Below are 26,947 nucleotides of genomic sequence, written 5' to 3'. Positions count from 1 at the left end.
TGTTATCTTAACACATTTCATTTATTACCAAGCTAAACATATTTTAAAAATATTATACAATTTCTATAATTTACTGCCATAATTCTGGCACAGAATTTGGATGTTGTCTTAACAGAATTCAGATTCATTTCACAACATAGTATCAACCCTGACTTAGGTTAGGCCACCTGACTCTTCACAGGAAGAACAGAGCCTGTAAAGCCACTCTTCCAGGGTCATAGAAACTACAGCTGTCCAGGGCTAGACATGCTATTTCTGTGTGTATGTGATTTACCATACTGCAAACAGATCAGTATTCTCACTGGTACAACCTTAACTCAGTTCCTGGCCACACACAAAGCCAAGGGAAAATCCTCTCCTGATTGAAAACAGCGGGCGAAAACACGTAGATCAAAGCGGAGGTATCGGCATCAAAAAATGCCACTTGATCCTCTTCGTAGTCCAGAAACACCTGCACCCTCTTGAGGCAGCGGCACGTGGACAGGGTGCTCACGGGGTGGGTGAGCGCCTCGAGGTGATCCCCGTGTTGTTGCAGAGCCCAGACGTGTTCCGCAGGACTAGGGGTGAGCACTCCCTTCCTGTGGACAGACTCCTTGGCAAAGCCCACTGCCCAGAATTGCCCGCCGCCCACCTCCACCTCCCAGTAGTGCCTCCCTGACGTGAGTCCCTGGCAGCCCAGCACGCAGGGGTACGTGTCAAATCTCTCGGGGTGGTCGGGCACGTCCTGCCACACGTCCCCCAGCCGCATGCTCCTCTGGTCCGCCGAGAGGACAAGGAAGGGGTTTGCGGTATCTGGATCCAGAGTCACACTCACTGGAAGGGAAAAAGAAGAGGAAGGAGAGAGAGAGAGTGGCTGTTGCTGTTAATTCCATTTCTAGCCAAAGCCCCCTGGGTGACTGGGGTTCCAGGCGGAGCAGGGAAGGCCTCTGCTAGGGTTGGCCCTACTGTTAGGCAGAGTCCCCTCAAGCAGCAGATTCAGTGGCTGGGGATGCTGGTGAGGCACTGGGAGGCCGAGCTGTTTGCATCACATGATCTGTCCTGCACCCTTTATGCTGAGACTAAACCACACATTGTACGAAATTTGTGGCATGCACTGAGCCTCAGCTTTCTACTTTCCAATAAGCCTATAGTCTCAGTCTGGATCCATGTCACCAGTGTGGACTGGAAATGCTCACACCTTCCCACCCTGCCGCTTTCCCCGCCACCCAGAAAAAGAAGAACTCAGTTGGCACCACAATGGATTCTTTTCTCTTGTTTTAACCCCTGTGAAGTGGGGAAAGGGATGGCTGGGCCGGGGGGGGGGCGGTGTTCAGTGTGTGTGCAGTGGTCCTGCTCCAATCTGGCCTCATTAGCTTATTTAGATGCACAAAAAGAAACGAGGCCCATCTGCATGCTATGTATTTCCAGTAACATGTTTCCAGTCCTTAGCTTGCAGCCTTGCGGTGTGAAGATTTGAGTGCCAGTCTGTTGAACTTCTGTATGTGGAACTGGGTAGGGGCATTTAGTCCCCACCTTAAAACCCAAGATGTTCAGGACCAGCCCTGTTTCTGACCCCAACAGGAGGGCAGGAACACTGGTCCCCCAGTGCCAAACAAACTCCGCTGCTCCACGGGCAGTATCTGAACAAGCACTGACCTCGTCTGCCTCTTTTCTTCACTTCGGCGTAAGGCAACTCGAACCATCTTGCCCTGCCTTTCCTCACTCCCAGTTCCTCTTTTAGCAAAGATGTGCTTTCCAGTTCAATTGACAGAGCAGCTGGAGGCAAGAAAGGAAGAAAAGTAGGAAAATGGACATCAGATTCTACAGGATGAAGTGCCAGGACTCCGACGTGCAAAGTTCTGCTTTCAAAGAAGTCTTTCCTCACCACTGTCTCTGCTGCGTAGTCCCGGTGGATCTGCCGCGACCCCCCTCCTCTCCTGCCTTAATTCATCTGATATATTTATCTAAGACTTACAAGAGCATAAGAAAAGCCATGCTGGACCTGACCAAAGGTCGTTCTGGTCCAGCACCCCACGCACACAGTGCCAAGCCAGCTGCACGCAGGATCCCTCGAGCGGGAGGGGTGCAGGACCTCCTCCTGCCCAGCTCCTCCGCAAGGCAAAGGGCGCGTGCAGGCAAATCACCCCGGCACAGCACGTAGTGAGACAGCACCAGCAAGGCTAGTGGCCACTGATAGCCGCCAGTCCTCTTTTAAAGCCTTCAAATGAGTGGCCATCCTGTGGCAGCAAATTCCACAGTGAAGAAGTACTACCTTGTGTCTGTTCTAAACCTCCCGCCTATCAGCTTTATGGGATGACCTCAGGTTCTAGCGTCATGGCAGAGGGAGAAAAATCTCAGTCTCTCTCATTCTCAGTCTCTCTCTCTCTCTCAATCTCTCGCCCCCCACGCATAATTTTAAGCACCTCTGTCACGTCTCCCCTGACTTGTTTTTCTAAACTATGCAGTCCCAGTTGCTGCAGCTGCTTGTCACAGGAGAGTCACTCCAGCCCTTTGATCATTTTAGTTGCCCTTTAGTTGCACATTTTCCAACTCATTAATGTCCTTCTTCAAGTAAGGAGACCAGAACTACGCACAATATTCTAAGTCTGGCCGCACCAAGGATTTGTATAAGGGGAGTACAATTTTGGTGGTTCCTACCCAGTCCTATATTCCTGTAAATTCTTGACCAGAGGGAAAACTGCAAGTATAGCCAGTGAGTTACTAGAGAGCTAACTAGGGAATGTATACAAGGAATAACCAGCAAAGGGATTTCAAATATGAAAGTAATAGGACAGAGTGTTTTCAGAAACTACTTTTTACAGTTATCATACTTGGCTCAACAATCCTGCAGGCGAGAAGGCTCTTGGAATTGTTGTACATCACAAGTGGAATACGAGTCAACAATGTGATGTGGCTGCAAAAAGGCCAAGTGCTATTTCGGGCTGTGCACTGAGTTTCATCAAGCTGTCCATGACCACCCCAAGCTCCCTTTCTTGATCAGTCATGGCTTAGATCCCATCAGACCATACCTGAAATTGGAATTGCTTGCACCAATATGAATTACTTTACACTTTATCTGTGGCTCCTTGATCCCAAAACTTTCTATCCCATTATCTGGGAACAACTAATGATTCCATTTCTCTCCATTGGTCAGGAATAGTTCTGTTTCTGCCCTGGTACCTTTGAATTCCTTTAGGATCTCTTCAAGACGCATGCTTTTCTCAGAGAAGGTAATCAGTCTCTTCTCCAGATCATGAGAATGCTCAACTGATTGTTGGTTCTTCTGAGCTTCACATCTGGAAGAGGAAAATGACCATTTCAACCAGAGGCCTGGGAATTCTCAAAGCCAAGGTTTTTCCAGTTTTGGAATGAATCATTGCAAAATAAGCATGCCATGACTGAACAAGCCAGTGTTACTGTTAAGTGTAACATGAACATTAACTGTGTTTGGGCAGCCATTGTACTTCTGCAAATGATGATGTCTTATGTAGTGGGTAATAAATGAGGATTTTAAAAGCAAATACAGTGGGTGGGGGCAGGGCAGAAAGAAGTGAAGTGGACTCTCCTTTTGGCCCATGGTGCTCCGGGAGAAGTGGGGCCTTTGTGGTGCTTTCTGGCCCCTTTCTCATCCCCTGTGCCTTGTTCTATCAACCACAGCCTGATCTGCAGGGCACACTGCTGGGGGACGGTTGCGTCAGCAGGACTCTTGCATCCTAGCATAGACCTCACAATCTTAGTTGTGGAGAAAGACTCCACCGCAAGCCCTTGTAGATGTGGGCCTGGATGAGACAACTCATCACAGACTCATAGAACAGTAGAGTGAAAAGGGGCCATGAAGGCCATCGGGTCCAGAGCTCTGCTGTTGCAGGACACCACGTCACACCATCCCTCTCACATGGCCGTCCAGGTTCTTTCTGGAGGCCTCTAGTGTGGGAGAGCCCCCCACCTCTATCAATTGAACGCCCTTTGGTTACGGAATGCCCTCCTCAGAGAGGGTTGCTTGGCACTTACACTGGGGACTTTTTGGTACCAAGTGAGGCCCTTTTCATTCATTCATTCGTTTGTTTGTTTGTGATATGTATATGCCGTCCTATTGCAAAAGCCTCAGCATGGCTTACATCGTTCTCCACACTTTTTGGTTGCTTGGTTTTATAAAGTCCATGCTTTTTAGTTCCCTGTCCTGCTGTTATCGATTTGACTTTGGTCTTACTCCGTGCCTATTTCCATCGGTTCCCTGTTTTACATTATGGTTTATTATATTTTTATTTTACAGCACCATCCTTTGGTTATCAATGCTCTGCACTTGCTGTCCCCTCTGGCACATGATGCTTCCCCAAGCTCAGAAAAGAGGTCCCTTGTGAGGATGGGCTGGCTCTGGGCAAGACGGTGTGCAAGAAGTTTCACCCCCACGCATCATCTTCCCAGAACATTCATGCCCCTGCAAGACAACCAGGCAGCTGAATGGCTGACAGTGACTCAGGAAGGGGGGACTCTGTAGCAGGAGCTTCAGAGCGCAGGGCAGGCTGCATGGAAGGCGTCTGAGGGCAGCATTTGGTCTCCAAGATGCCCAAATGCCCTCTAGGCTGCAAGGCAGATCTTTCCTTCACCTGCTACCTTATTCTTTTGTAAGTGGAGAATATAGAGATTGAACCTGAGACAGCCTGCCTGCAGAACTCCTATTGTGAAGCTGAGACCCTTCTCTTCCAGGCAGGATGTTAAGCTCCCCCCCCCCCCCCCCCCAAATGAGAAAGCAATAAAAAGAGATGCTCCTGGATGTGGTGGGAGAAACCCCGATCTGCCCTTGAAATATTAAACAGAGGAGACCTTGTGCAGAGTGAAGCAGATGTGATCATGCTAGGCACAAAACGTTCTTGAGTAAGTCGCACCAAAAGGTATTAGGGAAAAATTAAGAGCTCTCTTATCTTTCTCTGGCACAGAAGAACCAGTTGCCCAAGCCAGCTTTAATATTCAAGCAGGCAACCGTCCTCTTTAGGCCTGCTGTGCTAAAGGTTCAAGGACTATGGAGGAATCACATACCTGCTTAAGATGTTTTTGAGATCCTGAGAATGGGAGAGAGAACAGAAAGTGAGATCATGCTAATCATTCAAAACAATTTCTGAGCTTACTTCCCTTTGAACAGGGACTTTCCAGATGATGTTTTGTATGAGGGAGTCCCTTGCATCTTTTTCACATAGCTTTCAACTGAAGCCCTTTAATTACTTATGCACAGGTGACATAAAATGTCTCACTGTACAGGTTCCTACTTACTAAAGTCTGTTTTCCCCCGTAATGCTAACAGTGGATGCTTCCAGAGGAGGTTTTCATTGGACTACCCTGATGCATGAAATGAGGCTCTTGTGTTTTTACTCCACTATTTCTGTCTTTTTTCTTACTTTGTGTGGGGGGGGGGGATCTGTTAAGATAGAAAGAAAAGAGTAGATCATCTGGAAGCACCTAAGGACACCTACTGCCCATTTCTCTGAGTGACTAGAAGTTGTTGTTGTTGTTACATTCCTACACCAGCCATAGCCAAAGCTCTTGAACAGTCCACAACATTTAAGTCACCCATCCAGATTTCAACCAGGCCTGACCCTGCTTAGCTTCCAGGATTAGGCAGGATCAGGCACTTCAGGCTAGAGCTAGCAGTAAATGCATTATTTTTTCTTTGGACGAGAGGCATTGCGGTGCTTTTGCTAACATGTCCTTTGTCTAGAAATCTACAGCTTCTTCAAGGAAGCAGATCTGGTACCTGACAACCCATGCTCAGAAAAAGACCCGCAACCTCAACATTCCTTCCTTCTACCCACCCACAGTGGTGGAAGACCATCCCCTGCAGATTTGCCAGGGCTCTGTGAGCTCCAGTTAATTCAGGCAAGAAAAACCCAAGGTCATGTGAAGTGAAAAGATGGCTTCACTTAATCAGTGTCCCTGGGGTCAGGCCTTTTCTAGTTTGAGCCTGAGTGTAAGAAAAATCCATAAGAATTCAAAAGAAGCTTTGGGGGTAACTTCATACCATTCAACCACTTGCCTAGTTGTGACACTTCTTGATTTCTCAGAGGAAAAACCCATGTCCTCACCTGGAGGAATTTGCTCATTGGCTGCTTATGCTTCTCTTCGATCTCACTGAGGAGGTCGCTAAGGCTGGAAATCTCCCTGGACAGCCAAGAAGTGATTGTCTTCTCTTCCTTTATCACATCCTTCTCCAGCTCTTCCAGCTTACCCAGCAAGAGTTCTTCTTGATTGTCCAGAAACTGGTGCAGCCTCTCGAATTCAGACACAATCTTCTTCCCTTCATTGTCTAGCTTTTCCTTTAATGAGCAGGTTAAAAACAGAGGTTGGGCAGGACAACAGAAATACACATACAGCCATTCCCAAGCACAGCAAAAGGACCCAGGAAGCACCCCAGTGTATGGAGAAAGGATCACGTTATGCTTTAGGTAAATATCCGTGGTCATGACAAGAGAGGATGGTGCACCATCCAGATTGCTAGACCACCGTTCCTTAGACACACGAGCAAATGTATTCATAAAATCAGTTAAGAGAGATAAGTAATCCCTAAGCTGTCACAATCAGGGACTTTTAATGTTATAATGTTATACATAATGTTTTAATGTTATATCTATGCATAGCCACACTTCAAGCTCTATGTGTAGCCTGATGTGCCTGAGCCTGCCTAATTTTGGAAGCTAAGTAAGGCCAGTCCTGGTTAGAATCTGGATGGGAGACTTGAGACCTTCATGAAGCAGGGGGTTGGACCAAATGGTCTTCCAGGCCTCTTCCAAATATGGTTCCATCAGCAAAGGGCCATAGCTCAGCAGCAAAGCACATGCCTTCCCAGGTTTGATCCCTGACAGCTCCATGTAAGGCCAGGAAAGAACCCTGCCTGAAAACCCGGAGAGCCCCTCAGCGCCAAGAGGGCAAGGTGCACTAGTGATCGGATGCTGTGCAAGGGGCCGATCCAAAAACGAAAGCCACAACAGAGCATCAGAAAGAGCTCTAGGGAACTGGGACGGGACATCTTGCATGGCGTGCGATGACACGATTGCGACCATTTCCTAAAGCGAGGTCAGCTGAGTGAACTGCAACATTGGATAAGGACTCTACTTGAGAGTGAAGACAGATATAGCATGAAGAGAGAGCTTGTAGCAGGTTCCTTAGCCATAGGAACCAATTCAGCATCTTTCTGGCCTTCCAACTAATGTGGCAGCTTTGCATAGTAGTGCCCAACCCCTATGGAGTGGAGCAGGGGAGTAACTGCCACGGGAATGTTTCTCTTCATCCCCCCTTAAAGCAGTGAACTTAAAGCTGTCCAGAGAGCTTCATGGCTATGGGAGCAGGATACAAGTGTTGCAAGAAAATACATAAATAAAATGGCAAAACATTTCAAGGCCTGTAGGGCAGTCAGTTCAGGCTTGTACACAGTTGGCTTCTGTCCCAGATTTGCAATTCTTCCCCCTCTCCCCTCAGAACACAACCCTGGAGAAAAAAAGATAGGATTGGAATGGAAACGGTGGAGGTACTTCCGGAGCAGCCCTGATGCTCTACAAATGTAACATCTGCCTTCCCCCTGTGAATGATATGGCCAAGGGAGGGGTTGTGGCTGAGAGAGTGTGGCACCCCTTGTCAGTATAAAGCAGACTCCAAAAGGTGAGGTTCTTGACTTGGAAGATAACATTTTTAAACTATATTTGTATGGTTGTCCAATAAAACATATTCTCTAAGCAAACTGGCTCTAGGATATTTTTGACCATCTACAGCAGGACCTCCTAACATAGAAACACAGAAATTAAGCAAGTCAGAAGGGGTCTCCTGGGTCATTTAGTCTGAGCTCCGACTCCAGCCAGCTGCATTCATGGCATGCCTACCATGTGCAACCTCACTCACTAAGAGGCTGTTGGACTACAACATTCATCCTCCTCTGCTAGCATAGCTACTGGTCAGGGTGAAGGGAGTGGAACAGCCGAGGTAGTGGAAGCGAGGGCCACTGAGGTGGGTTATGGGACCCAGTGGAAAAATGCCTGGCGCTTTCTCCCAGAGATTATGGAAAGTGCTCCTTGGAGAGGAGCGCCTGGCACTGAGTTTATATTCTTTTCGGCGCCAGGTCAAACCTTTTTATTTAATCACTATTTTAAAAACATTAATATTTTGATTTTGATTTTGTCCTTTATGTAAATTTTATTGAATTATGTGATTTATGTGAATTTTTATTGAATTGTGATTGAATTATGTGATCACAAAATACTTGTGATTTTATTGTATTTCAGTCTTAAGGATTGTTAGCCATCCCGAGATGCCAAGGCATAAGGGATGGCATACAAAAGTTTTAAATAAATAAATAAATAAACAAACCACCCAAGCCTGTGGCTGGAAGCATTAGGAGTATCACAGAGGGTGCTGGCAATGGCCCCTCTGTGACTCATTATTCCTGCCTTCATGATGAGATGTGCTACTGCACCTGTCATGACCTTCAGACACCAAATGCTGGGAGCTCCTGCTCTGGCGGCAACACAACCAAGAGGCAGGTGATGGTTAACAGAGATGTGTTGGTGCATCAGCTTGGCAGAGGTGGGGGAAGCAGCCTGCCAAGTTTGTTCTGAGATAAAAGTTGCTAGAAGAGCAACAGACTTTCCTTCTATGTTTCCTGGCAGTTATTGCAAGACACGCTGTCCATTTGAGAAGGTAATCTTGGGGCTTTTGTTACACATGAGTATATGCGCTTGCAGGTAAGGTGCCGTAGCTGACCCTTGAGAGGCCAAAGGTTTCCCAATCCTGCTTTACGACAATAAACCAAGGCAGAACTAGCAAGAACTTCTCCTAAGTAAGCATAAAAGCCCTCTGTGGTTGGAAAAGGAGACTGGCACATGTACCAACTGCTGAAAAGTTAGCAGTGGGCCAGGCACTTCCCTGGATGCACAATTACTGTGTTGCTCTTGCACGCATGAATTGCACGCAGGCAAAGCTGCGGCACCAAGCCGTCCCAAGGAGAAGCAGAAGAAAGAGCTGCTTCCTTCTCTTCCTCCTGAAAATGAACCAGCCTTGACATCAAGCACACAGGCTTACATTCAGAGACACAAGCACACCCACTTCAAATTCCCTATGGCACTAATCCCAAATTCCAGTGCTGCAGTGAGTGACAAAGAAAGCTGCCTTCCCAACTTCTTCCTGCCATCCAGACATACGAGCCCCATCTAGGCCAACAGCCATAGCAATTCCTATAGCCTTACTCTTTAAACTCACTCGTGCCAATAGGTCTCCCCACCAGCGCTTCTCCCTGGCAGGGCTCCTGCGCCTTTAACTGGTGCGTCACCCTGCAGATGTAGTCCTCCCAACCACTGGCTATTCACGCTGGGGGAAAAAATATCTGCTCATGTTCTTTCTACTGATGAGCTGTTACAGGCACAGATGGAGAAGAGCAGGAGGGAGAGGGCAACCTTCCCCGTCTACCCTTTGATTTACCAGAGATTTCCTGCTTCTTCCCTCTTCTGCCAGCTTCAGTGCCTGGAGCGTTTCTCTCCTTTGCTTCCAAGTCTGCAATTCCATCTGAAATTGTTCCTTTTGGACAGAAAAATGATTGAACTGGGATTTGGGGGGTTGTATGGGGAGAGGAGAAAAGGAATCTCAAATCGTTCGATGCAATTCAGCCCTGTCCCATTTCCCGGTCTCCAACACGCCTTATAACGGTGGCGCTGTCGATCCTCGCTCGACAATCGCAGTGATCCAAGTTATACTTTCAAGGAACGGCTTCGACTCGCAGCGTCTTCGCGGGCCAATCCCACCGTCCGCGCCTGGGTCACCAACCAGCGCGCTGCGAAGGCGCCCTAGGCTGCGCGCCCGGGCACCGGCCGCGTCTCTCGGCTTCCGCCATCCCCGCCCACTCTCCCACCGCAGGACAACCCCCTACCTTGTATTCCTGGGCCGCTTCCTCCATGGGAATCACGGTGTGGCGCCGGTGCTCACTGGACAGACTGCACACCAGGCAGATGGGGGTCTGATCCTCTTTGCAGAAGACTTTCAGAAGTTCCGCGTGTCTCTCGCACGCCCTCCCGTCCTCCAGCGCGTCCAGATTCAGGCATTTGACAATTTCGACGATTCTCGCCAGATGCTGGTTCTCCCTGGAGCTCTTCCGCTGGCCGCTTTCTCCGCACTGAGGGCAGGAGACATTTGCCTCGAGTTCCCCCCAGCGCTGCGTAACGCAGGCTTGGCAGAAATTGTGGCCGCAGTGGAGGCACACGGGGTCTTTGAAATACTCCTGGCATAAGGAGCACAAGGCTTCCTTGCTCAGCCGGCCCAGCAGGACGCTTGCGTCCATAATTCTCGCCTCCCGGAAGGCAGAACTTGAATTTCACTTTCCTTTTCCCACCTGGATGTGTTGCTGTTTAACCCATTCCCTTCCTCCCCTGGATCGGCTGAGGCTGGGTTTGAGGCAGCGAGTTCCTGCGGATGGTAAGGAGGAAGTTGGGCTTGTTTGCGATATAATTGCGCAGGACATTCAACTAAATCTTGATCCTGAGATCTGGGTTCAGGATCGGAGCTTGCTTTTCCTCCGAGTGGAAGGACCTGTGAGGGAGCCCAACCACATATAAAGTATGAGAATGGTGATAGATGGTCCTCTCTCTCTCTCTCTCTCTCTCTCTCTCTCTCTCTCTCTCTCTCTCTCTCTTTTAGTGACTTTAAAGCAGCAGCGGGGTGCTCTGATTTTGACTGGGGTGATGGTGCAGTGGTCCCTGGAAGAGGACATATACATCTTTTTCCCACACCGTGGATGCCGTCTGAATCATCCCTCTCTCTCGGGATGCTATAGCCACGCCTCCCACGGATCCAGGTCTGATCAAGCCAGCCCAGTCTTTCCTGTTCCGATTGGCAAAAGGGCTCCCAGGTCTCAAGCAGAGGATCTTTCCTATTATTCGCTACCCAGCCTTTTTAAGCAGGGGTGCCAAGGTGTGCACAGGTGTGTGCCAGGTTATTCAAAGGGAGGGGAGTTACTGCTTGCTTTTCTTACTATCCCAGTGCCAGCTGCTCAAAACAAAGTTAGAGTATCCATGGCTGCCTTACAGTGTTTTGTTTCTTTTGAAACTCAGGAAATCTGACTTGCAGATCTGTGAGGCATGTGGTTTGGCTCTTGCCAGAAAATCAAACCAAAAATCTTTCTCACAGTCATAGGCATGGGATAAACAAACGAGATTAATTTAGAAACCTGCATGTGTTGTTTACTTAAACTTGTCTACATTAAAATGCACATTACAAACATTATCAGTATGTTTGAATAAGTTCCTTAAAGGACCTGTGTGTATAAGGAAGCTTTTAATTGCTTATTTTATTTTGCTATTTGAAACCCATTTGCTTTCATAGCTAATTGGTCCTCTAACACTGCAGAGAGAGCTCACCTTCTAGTTTTCCTTCTGATGAGGAGCTTATGGGAATGTAGGGCTGGGCTAAGCTTCTCAGTGGAGCTAGTGTGGGAGTGGGACTGGGGCCCACACTGGCTTCTGGCTCCCAGCTTTGCCTGGCTGCAGCTTGCTTGGACCTGGCCAGCTAATGCATTAATGACAGGCAAGGCTCAGTGGATTTCTTCAAAGGGCAGGTTGCTTCCAGGTAAGTATAGCACTGCCACCATAGTACAGTGAAGCAACATGTCCTCAGTGTTTCTTATATAATCCTAATTATGTCCCAGGCTTGTAACAAAACATATGGATTTTCACAATTTAAATATTTTAGTCTTTCCATTTCTCTTGTCTTAAACCCTTCACTATGTTTTAAAATTGTACTTTTTTTTTTACTTTGGTTTTTACTTTCCTTTTATACTGTCACATTAAACTTTTAGTAGTGTACTTTCTGGTGTATTTTATGATTGTAATCTTTGTGAACAACCCAGAGAGTTTCAGCTATTGGGCAGCATAGAAAAGTAATAAATAAATATTTCTTATTGCAGTTCTAACCCAGCTGGTTAGTGTTTAGAATAATATTTTTGTCTACTTAAAGGCTTCTGTGCTTTGTGTCTGCATCTTCCATGTTGAGTCTGTAGCATCCATCCTCTGAAGGCAATTATAGGTGGCCTATAAATATATGTAAGTAAATGAATAACTTTTATGTGATCTGACTCAGTGAGTGTAGAAGAGTCAAAGAACAGACACATGCCCTCCTTGGCAGCCTTCTGTTGCTAATTAATTAGTTGTCAACATGTAAGCTGGGCCAAGAGCTTGTTAGTGGCACCTGCCTGTACCAACACTCCTTCGAGGCAAGCTCAGTTAGACCAGCCCACAGTTTTAACATTATCAAGCATTCATAACGCCTGTTGCACAGCAATGTTCAGGTTAGGCTACTGATAGGAAGAGGACCATATGCCCAGCCTAGGGCCAACAACAGTATGTAGTGGCAACTGCTAATTAAAATTGGTTACTGACTAGTAGCTGTGCTGGTAAACAACTTGTCTCTGTCAACCGGACGGAGTCCTTTGCCTGCCACTGGGCCACGGATCTCTCAGGCAGCAGACTGAAGCCAGCCTCGCAGTCCAGTTTGCGCCAAGTGCCGTGAGTCGCTTGCTGCTAAATGCCCTGTAAACGAGCTGGCTTGGACTTTGCATTTCATTCCCTTGGAAACCCAGCAAACCCAGTCAGCTCCCTGCAGGGGGCCAGCAAGGGAAACCTTACTGCACAACTTGGAAGAAACTAAGCTTGTTAGTGACTGGACTGAAGGCAACCAAGGGGCCAGAGTATACAAGTTCACCCATGCAAGATAATAAAATAATTAATAAAGAATTCACATTCTAAACCAAATTACCTGTGGTGAATCAAGAAGCCTGAAGTGAAGTATTTACACAACCCAGGAGAAAACAGAATATAGTGTGCAATATTATATCGTCGTGGCAATAAGTGTTGAAGAACGTGATCTCTGCTGAAGCCAACCTGCGCCACCCACTGTCACCTGTTCCTGTTCCAAGGAAGCACTTGGGACCATGTCCCGCTTTACATATTTCTCCAGAGAGCCACCTGTCAGGCTTAATCTGCCAGTTCACAAGCACTCTACAGACAAGTAGTGCTGATAAACATCTAGAGGAAGCCACCCTTTGGAGTGGGCCACTGAGAGACAGTTTTGCTGTGCTCTGTTCACCAAGCCTGGGCAGAAAGAAAACTGCAGGGCCATCACTGCCTCTGCTGTGCCCTCACCCTGCATTTTATCTAAAGGGCTGTTTTCAGCCATCTGTTAGGGCAGATGAAGCAGGAAGGAGGCTGGGACATGGTCGTCTGGCTGTAAGGGGGCATGGCAGGGTGAGGGTCAGCATTTGGAGATGGAGGATCTTGCGATCTGACTCCAAAAAATCTTGTGGTTTCTCAGATAATATCAGCAGAGTATAGGAGGGCACCTTAAGCTAGGAGGCACCTGCCCAATCCTATATCCCTGTAAATTCCTGACCAGAGGCAAAACTGCAAGTATAGCCAATGAGTTACTAGAGAGCTAACTAGGGGATGTATACAAGGAATAAGCAGCAAAGGGATTTCAAATATGAAGTAATAGGAGAAACAGTACTTTTTACAGTTATCATACTTGGCTCAACAATCCTGCAAGCGAGAAGGCTCTTGGAATTGTTGTAGGTCACAAGCAGAATATGATTCAACAATGTGATGTGGCTGTGAAAGGGCAAATGCTATTTTAGGCTGCATTAAGATAAGTAACACTTCCAAATTCTGTAGTTTCCCTCTACTGAGCTCTGGTGAGGACTCATCTGGAGTACCGTGTCCAGTTCTGACCACCACAGTTTAAGAAAAATGCAGACAAGCTGGAAAAGGTTCAGAAGAGGGCAAGAAGGAAGATCCAGGGACTGGAAACCAAGCCCTGTGAGGAGAGATTGAAAGAACTGGGCATGTTTAGCCTAGAGAAGGGAAGTCTGAGGGGAGAGAAGTTAGCACTGCACAAGTCCTTGACAGTTGTGAAGGCCAGAATCTCTTCTCCATCCTCCCAGCGTGCAGGACATGGAATAACAGCCTCAAGTTACAGGAATCCAGATTCCAACTAGATATCAGGAAATAAATTCCTGACAGTTAGAGGAGTATGACAACAGAACCAATGACCTGGGGAGGTGGTGGGCTCTCCCGCACTGGAGGCATTCAGGATGCAACTGGGAGGGAGTCCTGCACCGAGCAGGGGCTTGGCCATGATGGCCTTCTTGGCCCCATCCAGTTCTGCTCTTCTACGACCATGAAAGCAGCAGAGGCAGGTTGGTGCCGCAGGCATAACATTGTCTACCCCTGTGTGAACTTATACTGAAGGATGCACATTCAGAAAGAATTACCATAAGTGAAATAGAAATCCATCTCTCCATAGGGAATGCTGTGACTTGGGTTCTGCCCTGTCCACTGTCCAGGTTCAGGATGTGGTGGAGCAACTCCAAGGCTCAGCTACTCTTCCTTCCGATAGCTTTTTACCTTTAAAGCAACTTGGCTTGGATAGTCCTTTGGACAGAAGGCCATCCCCTACGAATTCAGACACACATCCTCCCCGAGAGCAGAGCCAGCTCTGAAGCACACAGCTGTACTCAACTCCTACTAGCAAACTGGATCTCCAAGTAGAAAACAATAGAATAGGGAGGACCAGAGATCTGTCCAAAAAAATTGGAGATATGAAGGGAACATTTCATGCAAAGATGGGCATGTTAAAGGACTAAAATGGCAGGGACCTAACAGAGGCAGAAGAGTTTAAGAAGAGGTGGCAAGATCACACAGAAGAACTATACAAGAAAGAGCTTAACATCCCTGATAACCACGATGGGGTGGTGGTCACTGACCTCGAGCAAGACATCCTGGAATGTGAAGTCAAATGGGCCTTAGAAAGTCTGAGCAACAACAAAGCTAGTGGAGGCGACAGTATTCTGGCTGAGCTATTCAAAATCCTAAAAGACGATGCAGTAAAAGTGCTACACTCAATATGCCAGCAAATTTGGAAAACTCAGCAGTGGCTGCAGGATTGGAAAAGGTCAGTTTACATTCCCATCCCAAAGAAGGGCAATGCCAAAGAATGTTCTGACTACCACACCAATGCACCCATTTCACATGCTAGCAAAGTGATGCTCAAAATCCTACAAGCCAGGCTCCAGCAGTATGTTGACCGAGAACTACCAGAAGTACAGGCAGGGTTTCAAAGAGGCAGAGGAACTAGAGATCAAACTGCCAACATACGCTGGATCATGGAGAAAGCTACGGCGTTCCAGAAAAACATCTACTTCTTCATTGACTATGTTAAAGCCTTTGATTGTGTGGATCACAACAAATTGTGGCAAGTTCGTAAAGAGATGGGAGTACCAGACCATCCCATTTGTCTATTGAGAAACCTATATGTGGGCCAAGAAGCAACAGTGAGAACTGGACATGGAATCACTGATTAGTTCAAAATTGAGAAAGGAGTTCAGCAAGGCTGTATACTGTCGCCCTGCCTATTTAACTTATATGCAGAGCACATCATGAGAAATGTGGGGCTAGATGAATCACCAGTTGGAATTAAGATTGCTGGAAGAAATATCAACAACCTCAGATACGCAGATGATATCACTCTAATGGCAGAAAGCGAAGAGGAACTAAAGAGCCTCTTGATGCGGGCGAAGGAGGAGAGCACAAAAGTTGGCTTGAAACTCAACATTAAGAAAACTAAGATCATGGCATCTGGTCCTCTCACTTCCTGGCAAGTAGATGGGGAAGAAATGGAGGTAGTGACATATGTTATTTTCCTGGGCTCCAAGATCACCGCAGATGGGGACTGCAGTCAAGAAATTGAAAGACGCTTGCTCCTGGGGAGGAAAGCTATGGCAAATCTAGACAGCATACTAAAAAGCAGAGACATCACCCTGCCAACTGAAGTGTGTATAGTCAAGGCTATGGTTTTCCCAGTTGCAATGTATGGCCGTGAAAGTTGGACCATAAGGAAGGCTGAGTGCTGAAGAATTGAGGCCTTTGAATTGTGGTGCTGGAGGAGACTCCTGCGAGTCCCTTGGACCGCAAGGCGATCAAACCGGTCATTTCTAGAGGAGATCAACCCTGACTGCTCTTTAGAAGGCCAGATACTGAAGATGAAACTCAAGTACTTTGGCCACCTAATGAGAAGGAAGGACTTCCTGGAGAAGAGCCTAATGCTGGGAACAATAGATGGCAAAAGAAGAAGGGGATGGCGGAGAATGAGGTGGCTGGATGGAGTCCCTGAAGCAGTCAGTGTGAGCTTAAGTGGACTCCAGGGGATGGTGGAGGACAGGAAGGCCTGGAGGAATGTTGTCCATGGGGTTGCGATGGGTCGGACATGACTTCACAACTAACAGCAACATTTGTGAGGGGAACTATCGTTAGGCTTAGTGGGAACCCCAGGTTTGCAGCAGTACAAAACTGCTGAGAAGAAAAGCCAAAACCAGTAGAAATGGAACAGAGAATCCCAGAAGAAGGGTTGACTGGCTGAATCCTTTAATCACAGCTTGGCTGCCAGATGCAAAAGAGGACAAGGCTCCCAGACTCTGAATTTCTGTGAAGAAGAAATCTTAGCAGCTGCAGCTATGTTCCCTCTTGCATATGACCACCCAGCTGAAGAGGGCACAATACACTACAACCTGTTACTTCTGTTGCACAGTCCTGTTTGTCTCGCCCAGTCTTTCTTTAATTCAGGTCTTGCTTCTGCTGATTTCCACCATGGGCTTTGAGATGACAATACGTATGCTGAGAGCTGGACACACTACCCTCTCTCCAGAAGGATGCAAATTAACCATGAAGAAGAGCCTTTATTAAACGAAGGCCTTGCATACTATTTTTCAAATAGACATTATGAAATGTTTTAGGAAAGCGGAAAAAAATGGTGCAACAAGCTAATAGACTCAAACTTCTCAAATAGGTTCCTGCTTCAAGTCAATCTTCCCTCGAGTCGCTTGTCACCGTTCTCTTCTTTCCATGCTGGCAAAGTGGTTCAGGAAGAGAAGACCCACAGGGAGATTCAACAAGGTGCTGAGCATTGCAATGTATTTCCTTGGGATGGAAAGCATGCAGGACCTGCTACCGGTAAAATGGCTGAATTGCTGGTGTTCTTGCAGCACTAATGGTCTAAGAGTGGTTTAGAAAGTGGTCCCAGAGGCCAAACATGATGGAAAGGAAACATCCTTCGGCTTAGGAAAGCGAGCACTGAAGAAAAGACCTTGCTTGCTGATCTTTTTTCACATTTGCTAGACAAAGAGAGGAGACAGAAAAGGCGTTAGAGACAAAGTTGCACCTGGAGGCCTCCACCTCCCGGAAGCCACGCTGCGGCTGGGACCCTGCTTGGAAAGACCTCCGTCTGATCTGGGACCAAAACTGCTTCTTTGCTGCAAGTCGGAAAGTATTTGGCAAGAGGTTTCTATCTTTTCACATGAGGTATTACTCCCAGTATTTGTGGAAATGAAAAGAGGATGCTTGACCCTCGGTGACATCAACAATACAGTGGTACCTTGGCTCACAAACTTAATCCGTTCCAGGACTCTGGTCATGACCTAAACTGGTCATGAGCCAAGTCAAATTTCCCCATAAGGTTCAATGTAAAGAAGGTTAATCCATTCTGTAACTACTTTTTTAATCAGAAAAAGATGAAGCAAAATGGCAACAACAAAGCTCGTGGCCATCTCCCCCTCACTCCCGCACCCCAACCACAAGCGTGGCCATCTTCCCACCCCACAGCATGACTGCAATTGCACCCGTCATCCCTGCAGGTGCCCGTCATCCCGGCGCACTGCAGGCACGCTGGAGGAAGGAGAGCCGGGCGCAAACGGTGCGCTGGGGGTGGGGAGGTGGCCGCGATCACAGTTCCATTCATGCAGGGAAGGGGTGCCTGATCAGAGGTGCGCTCCTGCAGGAAAGACAGGCGGCATCTCAGCCATCTCCCCCGCGGCTTTGCTTTGCTGCTCCCGTCTTTCCTGCAGCAGCGCACCTCTGATCACGCACGCCTTCCCTGCATGAAAGCAACTGTGATTCATGATCAGAGGCGCGCAGCGGCACGAATGACAAGCGGATTCTCGGCAATCTCCCCCACGGCTCTGCTTTGCTGCACCCATCTTTAGTGCAGCAACACGCCTCTGACCACAGAAATTTGGGTGGAACACCACCCAAAGCAGTGTTTGCAACCCAAGTAAAAAATTTTCAGTAATTTTTGTTCATGACCCAATTTGTTCGTGACCCAAGGTGTTCGTGAGCCGAGGTACCACTGTATTAGGAGATTGTTGAGGTTTCCCATACCCAAAGTTTGTAGGAGGAAAGAGAACACACACACACACACAGAGAGAATAAAGAAAAGTGAGTGTAAAGCCCTCATGCATATGGAGAATAATCTGGAAAGTCATGGGCACATGCTAGAAATTCTTACCGATTCTATGCATGTTCACTCAAAGGTAAGCCCCTCTCCATTCCATGGGGCCCACCCCCAGGCGAGTATGCATAGAAGGGCAACTTTTGTGTTCTGTTCTTTGCTGTGCCCTCATGGTAATGTCTTTCTCCCTCCTTTGGGTCTCCATTTCAGTCTTTTTCCTGGCTCTTCAGACGCAGCACTAGCGCCCCCTTCTGCTCAGTTTTTAGTGGCCGTGTCAGGGAAGAGTGACAGGCCTCTGCCTAAGCCCTGGTCCATCCTTGGTTGCATGGAAGATGTCGCTGCAACCGCGGCTCAGCTGGAACTCCCCTGACCTGCCCCTGCTGTCCCGACCTGCAGCCTCAACCCGGTAGCCACTTGGGTGGTTCAGTGACAAAAGAAACCCGCTTACAGTGGGAATGGGGTGGGTGCCAGGGGCTGGGGAAGGACACCAAGGGCCAGTCTGCACCACCCAACACCTTGCGGATTATTCAGCCCACAGTGGGCTGCAGCGTGCGCAGCTGCCGTTTTGACAATGCAGCCCCCAGTGGAGGGGATCTGGCGTTGCACCGTATCACAGGAGCCCAGCCGTCAGGGTTTCTTCAAGCCTTCAGCAGCCCTCGCACAGTCCTACCAGTAAGCCAGGAGGACCTGGCTTTGTTGATGGCAGCTCACACTTTAAATTTACATCCCCAGCATTTCTAAGAAAGCACTGAATTAGGAGTGCTAGAAAGTACTGTGCCCTCTCTTGGAATTTCCCACAGGCACAAACAATTGATCAGTAGAAATCAGAAGGCGGAAGATGGTTGGCAGGACATGAAGAGGAATATGATCCCCTGCTAATGTTTGCAGAAGCTGCTGTTATGCACTGGAATCTGCAAAAAGGCAAGCAAGCAAGGTGAACAAACAAAATTTGCAACCATTGCTTACTTCCTGCTGAGTGTCTGAATACAACTCCCCCTGTGCTCTTGTCCTCATCACTAAAGGGCCCTAAGAATAAGTAATAGAAAAAATAAGAATACAAATAGAAAGCTGAAGAGGTCAAGAAAGGGCTCCAAAAGGATCTGGGGTGGCCAGCCCCCCACAGCCCCCTTCCCCCAGCTCAGTGTGACCCCAGCAAAGCCACATGTCCTCTTCACGGCTTACTACCGTTCCCCGCAGGCTCTGGAGCAGGTGCTGAAGGCTTTCCACTGCAGAAGTCCAAAGGCTGCCAAGGGCACTCCTTGTCTCCTGGGTTTTGCTGCGGATAGTGATTTCCAGCTGGGTCAACAGGGTGCATTAGCTTTCTCCTTTTTGCAGCAAGAGAACTGGACTCGTCTTTCTCCACTTTAAAGGGTGAAGCATCTAAATAAAGGACACAGGACACACGACATCTCAAGGGGCAGGACTAACGGCTGCCTCCTCTTAGTTCTACTTAGTGAAAGGGTTGTGGGGTGAGGTTAGGGGTATAAAGGCAGTCTTATAAAGGCACTTGTTCCAGGCCAGCTGTTATTTATTTACTTACTAAGTCCTGCCTATATCTTGTAAAGAACTCACCGTGGCTTACACTGTACAATCCTCCTCTGCCCTCACAACAACCCTGTGAGGTAGGTGAGGCTGCGAGTCAGTGATTGGCTTAAAGCCACTCAGCGAACTCCATGGCTGAGTGATGTCTAGAAGCAGGCCCCCCTGAAGCTCAGTCCACTCCTCTGACCGCTACTCAGCACTGTCTTTTCTTAAAGGTTATAATCAGCACTTTGATAACCAATTTGTTTCAGGGCTAACTTCACAAAAGAAGTGAGTTATGCTCAGAGGGTTTGGCTGCTGCCCTTTGTTTCCAAGCCAGCCTCAAAGACAATCCAATATACAGTGTATTTCAGGAGTCAGGTCAGAGATAACTAGAGGCTGGGCTATTGTGAGGAGGCCCAAACACAGTGCTTGTAGTGGCAGCCACCTGGGCTTCCCCAGGGAGCATCAGGCCCAGGAAAACTCCCAGGCTGTTTGCCTGATCTCTGAAGAGGAACGATCCCCTTTAGAGATCAGGCTGATTGCATCAGTCCCCCACAAATCCAGGACTGATGCAATGGTACCCCCTTTTCCCCCCAGCCCACAAACTTTCATCTTATCTAGACAACATTTTAGTTAGTTTATTCAGAAGATGTATAAGCCATGTTTTAGGGTAAGCCCTCCCACGGTGGTGCACAACTAAACTGAACACAACAAAATGATGATAAAAGGGTTTTGTAAGAACAAAAGATCAGAATGAGCACCACCAAAAAGCAGCAGGTGCTGCTTCACTGCCACCCCTGTCCAATTCGAAGCCGCACCAGCTCCTCATCTGTCAGCTTACTGGTGACAAGGCAGCCCAAAGCTCTGGGTGATGCTACCCAACTGCTTCAATTGGATATTGAAAAGCATACAAGATCAGGCGGGACCCTGAGGCACCCCACACGTCTAAGGCCCTGGGGTGCCACAGAATTCACTCCGCATCTGTGATCTGTGCTTCAGCCAGAACTGGAGCCACTGCAACCCAAAGCCCCTGCCCAAAAGGATGCCGCAATCCATGGTGCCAACACCACCAGGCATCCAGGACAGAGAGGGCTGCATTCCTGCCATCTCATCTCCGGCAAATGTCATCCACACAGTCAAGGCCGCTTCTGTCCTCAGACATGGTGGGAATCCTCGACGATGTGCACAACTGCCTTCACACTCAGCTTGTGCCCCGTGGTCGTGGAGCACGGGACACATGTGCAAAACATGCTGTTGTGTTCAAAGATGCTTGTAACAAACCCCACATTACAGAGAAGTCTCAGCAGACAAATGCTACCTGTTGATGTTGGCACATGCTTTGGAGAGTCCAGCTGAACTTTTCCCAGTTCCAAAGCCAGAATATCTAAAGAAAGAAGAAAGAGTCATTTTATGAGCACAGAGGAGAGAGTTTTGACACTTTGTAGGAGCAAAACAGCCCACCCTACAAGCAGGCAGGCACAACTTGTCATGGCTGCCTTAAAAACAGAGGCTTTAGTTTCTGGTATATAATCTGATAGGCCCCAGAAGAAAGCTGAAAGTCACAGCTTCAAAAAATGTGCATAGGGTTGCTGGCTTTAAAAAATGAATCAATTGGCAAGTGAGGTTAGATTATTGTAAAAATGTGAAGTTCTAAGCTGCTTTGAAGGCTCAAAGATCACAGTGGCAAGATACAGATTTCTGACATAAGTACAGGTCAGCTTTAATGTGTGAAAAACAAAAGTGTGTCTATAGGCTCCCATGCATGTTGGATGCACACAAGTCCTTCTAGATATCCTGAAAACTCAATCAGCCCCTCTCCCTGGTTGGGAATTAATCACAGGAGACATACCCAGATGTACCTTCAATTTTCCGCAGAGTCTGTGCAGTGACAACATTTTGTCTAATCAAAAAATCAAGCCTTTGTTCCAGTTCAGGAAATATTGACACTGGCTTACGTGTCCTGTTTTTGAACCTAAAAGAGGAATAATTGTGCTCAAACATCAACTGGAATGTTATGTACAATTGCCTGTTTTCTTGGCTCTTGTATTCAGAAGCTTAATATTTCACTCTTTATTGTGTGCATTTACACTCACATCCCAGCCTCATTTTCTCTTGCCAAAATCCCAAGGCAACTCACATGGTCATTGTCTTCTCCATTTTATAATTACAACAGTCCTGTGAGGCAGGTTAGGCTGAGAATTCCAGACTGGCCTAAAGTCGCACAGTGGGCTTCGTGGCTGAGTGTGGAATAGGGTTCGAACCGCCTGAGCCCCAGTCCAATCCACCAACCGCTTGCCACAGTGAATCACGCCCCACATTAGTTGCTAGGGGGTGCGTGAAAGGAACTGACTATTGCACACAATGTGATGTCCACACTGTTTCATCTGCTGGCCCAGTGACATCTTCAGCTTAAGAATTCCCTACACTGTGCAGCACAAGTAGAAGGAAGAAGGCAAGTAAATACCTTGTCAAAGTGACGTTCACCTCCTAGAGGGGAGAGAGGGGAGAGTTCAGCATTACATACGAGTGGGAACCGCAGCAACATGGAGGACTTCCACCCAAGTTTCCAGGGACTCATGTCCTCCCAGATATTCTCTTCCCTTTCCCCTTTCCAGTTTTCCATTCCATTCCTACACCCGCCAACAGAAATGCTGCATTCCATATAACATGAAATGCCTGACCCTGCCTAATCTTAGAAGCTAAGCAGAGTCGGGCCTGGTTGAAAGCTGGAAGGGTGACTTAAATGCTGTGAACTGTGAACTTAAATGCTGTGAGCTTTGGCTACAGATGGTATAAAAATGTAATATAATAACAACAATAATAATAATAATAATAATTCTGTAGCTGCAGGCTTGGTCAGTCCTCCTCAAGCTGTACAGAGGGTTGGGTGTATTTGCCCCTTTTCCCTAAAGGCTTTTTTTTGGGGGGGAGGGGGTTAATTTTAAAATAATAAGCTTAGGAGGAAGGGAAATGCAAAGGAGGCTGATTTCTTATACTAGTAAGTGCACGCACTTGACAAATTTACCATTCCATGAACTAATAAAAGTGGATCACTTCCTTATAATTGAATTTCTTACATTTGGTGTTCAAAAAGACAAATTCAATGTGTAACTTTATGCATTCTGGCTATATCCCAAATACTACAGAAGAAATGTGAAAAAAAGTCTCCACTTTCTTTTTGCCATTACACAGCAACTTACATCTTATTTGTTGTTAATAAATGCATAACCACCTCAGTATCACTTATATTGTTACATCCATATTTTAAGAATATTCTTCCGGGACGCTTCCTTTATTTCTCACTTCCGGTTTTCCATTCGATCCCATGCCCTTCAACGGATGCACCTACTGAGCATGCTGAGTCTTCAAGGAGCTGTTTTGGGGGTGGGGCCCCTCTTAGAAGTGGCCCCCAAGGACAAAATTTGCAGGACATTTTAAAAGCCTGAGTTCCCCCTGGCTGGTCAGTGTCTCTCTCTTGTGGATGGACAGCACTTCAAGGCTCAGGGTCTACTTCCAAATAATTTCATTGGGTAACCCTGCCTTCGACTGTGAGGGGTGAAGGAGTCAAACGTTCTCCATACCATGCGTTTTAGAAACCTCTCCACGGTGAGTCCACCATGGGAAGCACTGCCCCTCCAGCCTGCCAGCTTTGGGCCTTCCACAACCATTTTCTGCCCCTCCCCTTGCTCTCTCACTCCTGTTTCAGGAGCTCCTCTCGACGTCTATGCCAATCCAGGACTCTCGTGCACCATGGAAGGAACCAGTGTCATAGTACCTCTGGCTGACCCCGTTTTCCTTCCACCCCTGCGATGATGTGGTCCAGCTGGGAAATGTTCCTTGAAAGCCAGGCAGCTTGCTGTTCCTGTTCCTCCTCAACTGCAGCTTGTAGGAATTTCCACTGGGCCACCTGTACCTGCAGCTGTTCATCAAGAAGCTGACGGGTCTGCTGAAAGGCAGCCGCGGTTTTCTGCATCCCAGACTGTATCATTTCCTGAAACAGATTCCAGAAGGGGAGTGTGCCATTACCAGTAAATAGGCAGAGGGGAGAAATTCTTCCTGCTGGTCAATAGGGATGAGCACCCACCAGAGTCTCCTTGCTCCTTGCTGCTCCCATCGCCTTCAATCCAAGGAGCTTGTCTTTTTCTTTCCTTACTAACTCCAGCTGCACCTGCATTTGTCTCTGAAGAAAGAACAGACATTTTGTGTCACCTTCTCACTCTCTGCCTTCTTCACAGATAAACAGGAAGACACTGAATCACAATGTCAAAATTCAGACTCCAGCTAACTCAACACAGCGCTTTCCTGATGTTGTAAGACTTCAGTTCCCATCATCCCTAGCCAACATGGCTCCCCCTCACAGAAATGCCTCCATTAGCAGTCAGAGGTTGCTTATTCTCCTTTTCTCCTCTGTATCTCTTTCTTTCGTATTATGTCTCATAACTTGTTGGCTTTTATTTTAAACCGTGTGGAATATGCTTGGGCAGGAAGTCAAAGGCACAGGGGACAGAAAATCAGTTTTTCTGATTCCCCGGAGAAGGACTCAGAAAAACAATCAAGGGCAGAAGGGATGGGGAGACTGAAATGTATATAGTAGTTTGAACCACTAAATGAACCGGATCCTGGAAGGTGTCCCCCAGGTATCATTCACATTATAGGCTTAAGTCATAAAAAGCAAAATGCATATGTAGGAGAAAGAAAACTCCATACTCGGCCAGTGAACTCCATTTATGTTTCTGCTGCAACACTTCTGGCTGCTGAAGAGAGACTCCTGTGCCACAGCCAACTGCATGCTTGGTTCTCCCCCCTCCATAATGTTGACCCTTCCCTGAGCCTCCAGCCTGGTTCACCAACACGCCTCAGGCAAAGAAACAAGGAAGGGCCAGAAGGAGCGCTGCACGTGTCGGTCCTGCCATGAGTGAGCCTGGAAGCGCCTGGCGTCAGGGACCACTTTCAACTGACCTTGTAGTCCTGCATGGCCTCCTCCAGGGGAAGCACGGCGTGGTTCTGGTGCTCCTTGGATCTGTCGCACACCACGCAGATGGGCGCTCTGTCGTCCTTGCAGAAGAGCTTGAGGGGTTCCCGGTGCCTCTTGCACACTCCCTCTCCCTTCATGATCAGCTTTGAGACTATTTCCACAATGTTCTTCAGGTCCTGGTTTCGCTGAAGGAATTTCTTCTGGCTGGTTTCTCTACATCGAGGGCAGGAGAAGGACTTTTTCTTCCCCATGTTCCAGTACGTAGTGATACATGAGCGACAAAAGCTGTGGCCACAGTGAATCGAGACCGGTTCTTTGAAGCACTGGAAGCAGATGGAGCAAGAAAGTTCTTCCTGGAGTTGCACGGTTGCCTCCGCACTGGACATGGCGACTCTCACCAGGAAATGTTTTATTTCAGCTGGGTGTCAATATGCTGTTGCAAGACCTGAGGAACGGGTCTTTCGCTGGCAGCTTTCTCTGAACAAGGAAAAAGAATTCTTGGTTTATTCCCAGGATTCATTAAAGTGGAAACAAATCTCTTTAATAAGAGAGAGAGAGATATACTTCCAAACTACTGTCCTGAAGGAACAGATCTGCCAGTCTATTCGTTTTACTTTTTGTTTGCCCAAGACATCAAGGTCAAAGGAAATTAACAATGTGATTCAAATTGGAAGGGAAATGGTGATTCACGCCCTTAGTGGCACACCAATCAACAGGAAGGTCAGACTTCCCTGAGTTGGGAGACAAAGTTCCAGGAGTTCCTAGCAAAATAAAATCCTGGGAGGGTCTAATGGAAAAAAATGTCAAACAGGAAACCTAATTTGCTCCAGAACTTTGGGACAACAGAATAGGAGAGATCAGAGCAACTGTACCCCCCCCCACATAGTTTTTCTATTAGTAGTCATAGAAAAGGTTCTAATTCGCCTGGCACCAACTTTATTTTCATTTCAGTGCCAGGCAAAGACGTTTCTTTTCTCTAACTACTTTTAAGGACAGTCTTAAATTGTTATTTAATTTTGACAGTTGCTCTGCTTACTTGGTATAATTGTGATATCTATTTTTTTCTTGTGATTGGTTTTATTGTTTTTAGTATTTTACTGTAAGCTGTCTAGAGAATCCATCTGGATTAGTGGGTGACATACAAATTCAAAAATAAATATATATATAAAAATAAAGTTCACTGTTCGTCCTACAAGTAAATGGGACAAATCTGTCCATTCACTTGTATGGAGCTAGGAAAGAAAGCTGCAGTTGGGAAACCCCACTGGGAGAAAGGAAACATGACCCTTCCCTGCACCACACCTTGTTGTTCAAGTGGGACAGGAAATTTCCCACCCCATTTTCCTTTGCTAGATTAATTTCTATGGAATAGGGAAACCAGGAGAAACCTCACGGAATAGCTGCCTGTTCCTATACAGCAAAATGCAAGGCAGTGGAAAAATTAATTTCACACTCAAATGGCGCAAGAGAGGTGCACAGCACCCTACAAAACTAGTAGACAGTTCACTGTGATGGATGCACATGGCAATCTGAACCGATAAATGAGCAGCCGCCAGCACACAGTTCCCACATTAACCCACCTGGGCCCTCTTTCAGAATCCCTCCTCTGCATGGCTGGCTCCAGCTTGAAGGAATCTGGGCGCTTCTTCTGATACTGCCCTTCCCTCCAAATAGCTGGGCAGAAACAGGGAACAACAACATGTCAGTGTCTTTTGTACCATTAACCTGATGGAGAATTCTAGAGAAGTTGAACGCTTCCCCAAATTTTCCTGGCATTTTGCTTGGCCCTAATAAAGGTATCGCCTAATGGTGGTGTTTGAATTCCCCCACACCCAGCTAATTTTACTCAGTATGTAGTTTGTTCATTTGCTTTACACTTAGGAGTGTACCCAAGGGGTGGGGGGAGAAACATGTACAGGCCTTTCAAAGGGGTGTCATGTTAACCTGCTGCAGTAAAGCAGCAAAGAATGTTGTCACACCCTAAAACATATTTATCCTTACTGGTAGGCAGCATGCACAAAAGCTGATGCCTGAATAAATTGGCATGTCTTCAAGGTGTCACAAAACATTTTATAATTTTGCATTGTACTCAGAAAAGCAATTCTTACCATCCCACCCCACTGCCCTGCTATAAACACATCAAAAGATGCCTCGGTGTCTGGTGGTAAAGACCAG

General features: G+C 47.3%; 1 protein-coding gene across 1 annotated transcript; it reads right to left on the bottom strand.

Moving 5' to 3' along the window:
* Positions 1–25,220, bottom strand: LOC123034415 (zinc finger protein RFP-like). Its single transcript, XM_044451738.1, has 16 exons — positions 24,757–25,220; positions 23,882–23,977; positions 23,573–23,788; positions 22,262–22,284; positions 21,657–21,769; positions 21,116–21,181; positions 19,456–19,653; positions 19,240–19,299; positions 17,116–17,161; positions 9,881–10,313; positions 9,436–9,531; positions 6,057–6,287; positions 5,017–5,039; positions 3,160–3,275; positions 1,636–1,755; positions 1–813 (listed from the first exon to the last, which is right to left on the bottom strand). Exons 1-16 carry the CDS (start codon positions 25,156–25,158, stop codon positions 299–301), a joined length of 2,754 nt encoding a protein of 917 aa, XP_044307673.1. The 5' UTR covers positions 25,159–25,220; the 3' UTR covers positions 1–298.
* Between the last annotated feature and the right edge of the window lie 1,727 nt (positions 25,221–26,947).

Source organism: Varanus komodoensis, unplaced genomic scaffold, assembly GCF_004798865.1.
Source record: "Varanus komodoensis strain SLA01 unplaced genomic scaffold, ASM479886v1 scaffold6_4, whole genome shotgun sequence".
Classification (NCBI taxonomy): domain Eukaryota; kingdom Metazoa; phylum Chordata; class Lepidosauria; order Squamata; family Varanidae; genus Varanus; species Varanus komodoensis.
This window is presented reverse-complemented; position numbering and strand designations above follow the sequence as displayed.